Source organism: Dipodomys merriami, unplaced genomic scaffold (assembly GCF_024711535.1).
Source record: "Dipodomys merriami isolate MVZ:Mamm:240054 unplaced genomic scaffold, mDipMer1.0.p SCAF_2, whole genome shotgun sequence".
Taxonomy (NCBI): Eukaryota; Metazoa; Chordata; class Mammalia; order Rodentia; family Heteromyidae; genus Dipodomys; species Dipodomys merriami.
This window is the reverse complement of record NW_027203381.1, coordinates 90,192,774-90,200,831: the sequence shown is the minus strand read 5'-3', so window position 1 is coordinate 90,200,831 and position 8,058 is coordinate 90,192,774. Positions and strand designations below refer to the sequence as shown.

At 34.0% G+C, this 8,058-nt stretch overlaps 1 protein-coding gene across 1 annotated transcript; it reads right to left on the bottom strand.

Annotated features, from left to right (window-relative positions):
* Nucleotides 1–2,642: 2,642 nt before the first annotated feature.
* On the bottom strand, nucleotides 2,643–3,572 carry LOC138831704 (olfactory receptor 5H19-like). The gene has a single exon (XM_070028753.1). It carries the CDS (start codon nucleotides 3,570–3,572, stop codon nucleotides 2,643–2,645), a length of 930 nt encoding a protein of 309 aa, XP_069884854.1.
* Between the last annotated feature and the right edge of the window lie 4,486 nt (nucleotides 3,573–8,058).

The following is an 8,058-nucleotide window of genomic DNA, read 5'->3' as shown; positions in this document are numbered from 1 at the left end:
GCTGCATAAAATGGATAAAATTTCCTATTAGACATCATCCTTTCTATGAGAAATGATCTCAAAATATTCTCAATGAGGAATAAACCTTCATTAGTGTAGAAGAAACTCCATTTCCTTATGTCATGAATTTAGTCTTTGATTCTTACTAAAAAAAAATTGTCCAGATAATTTTAAAACAGCATTCCAATGGAAACAGTAGAAATTTAAGAAAATGCATGTAATCATGAAGGAGAAAAAGTAACAGCCACTTGGAATGTAATTCATTTTGTATTTCTGGGGCTTTAGGGCTATCTCCCAGAGGAACTAAAGCAAAGTATATTAACTGCTCTAATCTTGTAAAGCTTTAGAATCCTGCAATAATGATACATGTTAAATATTTGTATGGTTTGTATTCTTTACTTATTAATATGTAATAGCTTCTTTATGAAACTTTGTCATGTTCTACACACACACACATACCTAAGTATTACTGAAAAGAAGTTGGATTCATGATAGTTTTGACTGCCATAAGTTAGCAAGTTGAGTAGGCATGAAGCAGTGAATACAACTTAATAATTTTTATAGTTGAGAAATAATGTGAGCCAGGCACCGGTGGTTCAGGCTTGTTATTCTAGCTACTCGAGAGACTGAGATCTTAAGATCAGGGTTCAAAGTAAGCCCAGGAAGTAAAGTCCATGAGACTCTCATCTCCGATTAACCAACACAAAACTGAACTCAAAGAGATAGAGCCTTGAGTAAATGAGCTCAGGTAAAGCACCAAGGCTCCAAGCTCAAGCCCCACAACCAACAACAACAAAGAGAATTAATAATTACAATTAATACTTGCAATTAATGATTGTGATGCAGTGTCAAGTGTGCCTAGAAGGCATATATAAGTCATTAAATTGCTTTAAAGAGTGATCTTTTCATTTGTCTTTGGATCTTTGGTACTCTGTGGAAGACCTACAAGTAGTCTCACTGTTATATTTTAGTAAGGTCTTGAATAGAATATATCCTTTTAATAATAAATAAAGCTGTAGAACTTTTTGTATAGGACAGCAGGTTAGGGAATTTTTTAAGGGATCTAATGAATGACAGCCTATATCTGAGAGAGTAAAGTAGGTCCACAAGTCATGCAGAGCCCCTTTTAGGTATAAAACCAGTACTATTCACATTTGGAGAATTGTGGAAGAAATTTATGAGATGAATCTAGTTACATTGGAAATGACCCAAGAAAAGGCACTCCGACACACAAAGAAAATAGGCAACATATTCACTGAATATACTCTCACACACATATGTGCATATACATATTTGTATATGTACACCATTCAGGCACACAGAGTGGTAGTAATGACAATCCATTAACTGTTATTGAAGAAAGGTATAATGTAACTAGTACTTTAATTGTAAAGAATCATCTGGCAGCAATGTTTGGAAGAAAGAGAGTGTCGGGAAGTTGGAGACAAACATATTGAAAGTTTTACAAAAACACGGGTGAGTAGATTCGGCAGGAAATGCCTCAGTTGTGCGTGGAATCTTCATGCTGGGAGAGGTGAAGAGCTTGGTCTTACTAGTCACAGAGAGGGTCAAAAGCTAATGATCAAGGATATTACTCAGGATAAATTTATAGAAATGCTTATTTTTACATCTTTCTCAGAAACTTCATGAACACTATGACATCGTATCATTTGATCACTACAAAATACACTTAACACTCCTCATTTCAACTATACATACATAGATATTCCTGATTTCTCAACACTTTAATCTTTAAAGATAACAAAAAATAAAGGGTCTAGGATAACCAAGAGCCGTTGCTTTCAATTTTCTACTCTCTTTGTACATTTCCCTTCAGTTTAAATTTCGGCTTAATTTCTTAATATCATGAATTAGTGGAACTTTTGAGATTTTTAGAAAATACAGGAATAAAACTACAAGGAAGACATTGTGGAGAGTGAGGGTACCTGACTTGTCCTCAGGCCTTTAACCACACTGGGCACAATAGGTAGAGAACACTCACTTACAATTTTGCCATGTCATAGTTCTGTTATTTTCTCTACCTTTCTGATTATTCCACTGTGTGACACCTGAGCTCAAATCTTTCACTTGCCACTAGAGTACAATGTGAGACTCTTTGATAGTTAGCCACATTCCAGGGATTTGGTCTGTTCCTCCTCTATACAAGTAAATATGGTGTTTATCCAAGTTATATTACTGGGATAATATCTAAGACATATTTTTAGCAGAAATTACAGAATTTTATAGGATAATACATTTGTTAATGCACCTAGAAAAATTTGGGTTGTCACAAAATTACTGGTTTGCTTTTGAAATATATATGCAGATATTTTAAAGACCATTCTTAGGTACCTCTAAGTTACCTTATTAAATGCCAGGCTTATTATAATTGCAAAAGTCTTTAGACAAAGAACAAAGTGCAGCCACGTTAAACATATGCTATTTTGTGGATTTTTTTTACAAAAGAGAAACAGTAAAAATATGATTTCTCTGTATTGGGGCTTAACTCAGTCACTCCTCCAGCCCTGCTTTTTTGCTACTTATTTTAGAGACATAAGTCTCACAGGCTATTTTGCCTAAAATTGCTTCCAACAGTAATTCTCTGAATTATATCCATCCATCCAATAGCTTAGGACACAGTTTTAAACATTTCTTTTCAAGATTTTTTTCACTGAATCTATGACTTGCTTATTTCTCAGACTGTAGATAATGGGATTTAACACAGGAATTATGACAGTGTAAAACAGAGAGTCCACCATGTCCTGATCCTCTATCTGTGGAGAAGCAGGGTGCACATACATGAAGAGAAGGGGCCCATAGTATAAAGACACAGAGAAGAGATGGGCCCCACAGGTAGAAAAGGCCTTTCTTATGACTTTGGCAGATTTCTTTTTTAAGATGGTAAAGAGAACAAGTGTGTAAGAGACAAGAACTATCAAAATAGTAAACACCTGAATTGAACCAGAAAAAATAAAAACAATTATATAATTAATAGACGTGTCAGTACAGGAAATCTTAAATAATGATATAATGTCACAATAAAAGTGGTGTATTGCATTGGAATTACAGAAGGTTAATCTCAACAAAAAACCTTCATGAAGTAAACCGTGGAAAAGCCCGGCTAGAAATGATGAGGCTATAAGTCGGATGCATAGTTTATTGGTCATTATCACTGGGTAGTGTAAGGGATTGCATATGGCAGCATAGCGATCATAAGCCATGGCTGCCAAAAGAAAACATTCGGTAGTTGCACTGAGATTAAATAAAAAAAATTGTGCCATGCATTGGGACAGAGAAATGGTATTCATTTTCGTTAAGAAGTTACCCAGCATCTTTGGAATCACAACCGACGATATAGATGTGTCCACAAAGGCTAAACTCCCAAGGAAGAAGTACATGGGGATGTGAAGGTGAGGGTCCTTCCAGATAAGAGCAATCAGACTGAGGTTCCCCATGACAGTGACCACATACACTCCCAGGAACAGCAGGAACAAAGGGATCTTCCACTGTGGTCGCTGTGTGAGTCCTATGAAAACAAACTCTGACAGCAGCGTTGCATTTTCCCTCTCCATGTTCTCACAGGATGTCCCCTGCAACAAGATGAAATACGAGTAGTAGACCATATGAAGTGAATACTTAGAGGAGTAGAATTGAAATAAAGGCAAAGATTCAATGGAATGAAAATTTGATTTTATTTACCATTATTGTACTAGAGGGAAATTTTTTCAGAGATTAATAGATATAATAATTTGATTTCTGTTCATTCAAAGTGACCACAAATAAACAGGCTTGAAGACTGAAAATTGTCCTCTAAACATGTGGAAAGAATGTAGGTGTTTTAGAAAATCTGGGTCATGGAGACAATGTCAAAGGAAAATACATTTGTAAGTGTTTGGTGATAGTGTGAATTGAACACTGAAAAAAAATCTAATCTAATTGGAATACAATCATGATTTTTAACTCACTGAAATTCCCCCCTCTCTCTCTCTCCCTCCCTCTCTCTTTCTCTGTATATATCTCTCTCTCCCTCTCTGTGTATTTCTGTGTGTCTGTGTCTGTTTCTGTGTCAGTAACTGGACTTAACTAAACTAAGGCCCTCTTACTCTCACTCATTTTTTATGCTCATGGCTGACATCCTTCTACTTGTGCCACTCCTCCAATCTAGCATTTGGTTGGTTAATTAGAGATGGACACTCAAGTATCTTTTCCCTGTCCTGACTTTGAACCTCAATCCTTAGATCACAGCCTCCTGCATATCCAGGATTACAGGTTTAATCCACCAGTTGCTTAGTTGAACTCTTAACATGGGTGTAAGCATTGAAAAAAATATTATAAATTATATCTAGCTAATCATAAAATAGCAGATAAAATGGGTTTCTGGTAAGAAATATTGTTACCAGAAAGATTAGTCACAAGTTCTTTCATTTTCAAAGCTTCTTAACCAGATTATATATGAGAACTGTCTTGAGATATATATGAAAAATATATATTATGAAATATTTCAGTAGAAATTGATTCAGTACTTTTAAAATAAACTATAATCATCTGGATTTTATAAACAATCACTAGATGATTTAAATTTATGTAAGGTGATTGTACTATGACAATGGAAGTAATGAGGTAGACACAGCTAGATTAAAAGATTTAATAGAGACTCTAGTAGGAAGTGACACAGTGAATCAGTTAGTGAACAGACAGTTATAAAACAATGAATTGGACAGCTTGATACAATACTAACATTCTACAAGTAATGTCTACTACATATATAGAATGCATGTACCTCATGGCATGAATCTAGGAAGGCTTAACAACAAAAATCTTGTAGAGGATTGAATTAGAGTCTTATCTATTTCTGAACATGCAAGGAGAAAAAGACAAGGAAAAAGTTTACAATTTACACTTTGGCCAACACTGTCCATTTTCTACTACCTAATTTTACCTCAGGCAGAAGCTCAAGGCCATTGTAAAAACCAAGCCCGTTGCAACAATGAGAAGTACAAGTTGTCACGTCGAAAATGAACTTTACAACCTTGGTGGGGGGGTCGGGGGAGGGAAGGGGAAACAAAGGAGGAGGCTACAATGCTTGATAAGAAATGTACTCATTATCTTGCCCATGTAATTGTAACCCCTCTGTAACCCCTTTTTTATTTCACAATAAAAAAAATAAAAAATAATAAAAATAAAATAAAAAAATAAAAATTCCTTTTCTCTGTATCTTAAAAAAAAAACAAGGAATAAGAAACTGAGTTTTTATTCCTGCTAGAATCAACAATAAATGGACTTATCTAGATTGAAATCTACCCATACTAATTTTGGATGGGATATAAAGAAATGAAGAAAAATATTCAAATACTAAAATTGTTACCAACAAAAACAACATCGCAAAGACTCCCACGTAAACATCTTGCATCTTCCACGGCTTTCACACTCAGTCCCATTTGAAATTCATCAGCATTTAAAACACTCATGGAACTGGTGTGTGTTAGAACCTGAATTTGGATATTGATTGACTGATTTCTTCTGTTCCTGAATATTTCTTTCCTGATTATGTCAATCCCAGTAGATTTTCTAAGTTAAAGCCAATTTCCATTCAAAACATACCTTCCAGTTGCAAAGAGGTAGCTCTAATGAGAGTTAAAGATGAAGAAGGAATACTCACCAGCGTATTATTACTGGAAAGTTGAGGCTTCCAGTTCTAAAGAGAGAATACACACTGTGAATGACACTGTGAAGACCATCGCTAGAAGTGAAGATAACCACTGTAATAGCACCAGGAGTTAATAAAGACAATTGAAGACCAAAATTAAGAAATTTTAGTGGCAAACTAGTGAGACTAGCTTTCAGAGATGGTATCACGGAATAATTAGAAACAAACAGGAAAGCCAACAGGCTAAACAAATTAAGGGAGAATTTGAGGAAATCATCAAGTAAGAAAAAGCACAAAAGAGGTAGAAACAGAAATTTGGATGAAAATGGAAACAAAGCCTGAAAGGAAATAGGCAGAGTGCAATAAGAACATGGATGGATGTAGGAAAAGGAGTCAGAAGACAAAGAGAGTAAGCATCAGAAAGTTTGAAGATAAAATGAAGGGCAGGTCTCAAGTGCTTGAGTGTGAATGCTGGTCCTAAGCTTGGTGATCATTGACATTTTCCAGTCATAAGAACTATTTTTCTTTGCGGTAAATCATGATATACATTACTATAGAAATATGCTTTTTAATTTATATATATTATTGCAAAAATACTGAATAGAGGGGTTACAGTTACATGAGTAAGGTAATGAGTACATTTCCCCTTCATCTTGTATATACATTTTTCTAATTTGGGGAAGGGAAAGGAAATAACAAAATGCTGATATAAGGATACCGGTTGACTCATTGTAACAATAAAATATACAAGACACTATGTTGAAAATGAACTTTACAACTTTGCAGGGGACAGGGAGGGCGGGAGCGTTGGGGAGGTGGGGAGGGAAGGGATGGTAGGGGAAAAACAAAGGAGGAGGTAACAACAAACCTATAGAAATATATTTCTGATATTTTCCTATATGTTTTCTACATTTTCCTAAAATAATCATTTATTTTAAATATGACTGGAAATTTTGGTTTGACAGTATGTACATTTGATAGTATGTATATATTTTCACTTACATATTGAAATGTTATTTTATCTGAGGTATTACAGTAATTGGCACTAAATTTGTTGAGAAATCTTATTGATTTTATAGTTTATTTCTTTCCACAATATTTTCAAGAGAATCAAATAGAGCCAAAAATCGCATTACACACACACCTATTATATCATATATTCTGCATAATATATATAACTTATAGGTGAAACATATAGAGATATATACATAGTAATATCTATAATATGATGTCAATATTTTGACTTATAAATAGTAATTGTTTGCTTCCATTTAATCACAAATCACATGATAATAGAAGATTATCAGCATATGTCCATCTAGATACTTAATAAAATAATAAATGCATAAATCTTGTGTATATTAGAGAACCTAGATCACTGAAGGAATTAAAATTGAAAATCTGGTTTTTTGTATACTATATCAGAATAAGTATTCTCTGCATACCATTCTTTCTCTATTAAATACATACATATTAATATACATATAATATACATATAATGTATCATAGGATACAAGTATGAAAGAGTAAAGAGTTAAGTCACAATTTTAATCAGGCCATGTGATAAACAGAATAGTATTTGTAGTGGAAATCTTTTTATCTAATGATCATCAGGACCTGAAACTTTATAAGATATTTAAAATTAATATTTCATTTTACCAAAACTTCAGGTCATCATTAGGTTAAATAAATAATAAAGGATGTTAAAAAAGAATAATTCAGACTTATTATGTATTCCTAGCTAACCAAAAAGATCAAACACATGGGTAATTCTTTTTTATTGTTGCTGTTTTCATGTACAACTTACAAGCCAAATATGATTTTTTTAGAACTTGAATAGAACTTGAAACATTTTAGAAACAATATGAAGGAAACTATTTGTCTCTTACCCATGTCTTGATCCTTCAAAGTTATCAGTCTTTCTTAATCATAGAAAAACACCATAGCACAAAAATATCCCTAACAAAGGCAGCAATTCTTTCCACGGTGATTTATTTTGGAGGTTTCATTCCCCAAGCACAAAAAAAAAATGATGTTTATATAAAGGTTCTTCAACACAAGAGTCACCCAATTGTACCTCCTCATGAAGAGAAAAGGTTGGAGAAATTCCCATGAGAAAGCCTTAGGGATCCCTGTAGACCACGGATGCTGTTCTGTTGAGCATGGTGGATTTGGACACACATCCCAAGTCCACATGGCCTGCCAGGCATTACAGATTCCAGTATCGCAAATATGCATTGACTCCAGGCAAATGCAGTTCTGACCTTTGAAAATATGTTGATGCCATTACTTCCGGTTGCAAATGATATGCATGATTTATGTAGGCATATGTTATATATAAAAAAGTATGGATCATTTTTATTTTTCCTAAGCTAATGAGAAAGTTATTTGTAGGGCCTGGGATTAAGTTG

What these genes read in the sequence shown, in the direction of transcription:
- LOC138831704 (XM_070028753.1), bottom strand. Translation starts at nt 3,572, where the DNA reads ATGGAGAGGGAAAATGCAACGCTGCTGTCAGAGTTTGTTTTCATAGGA.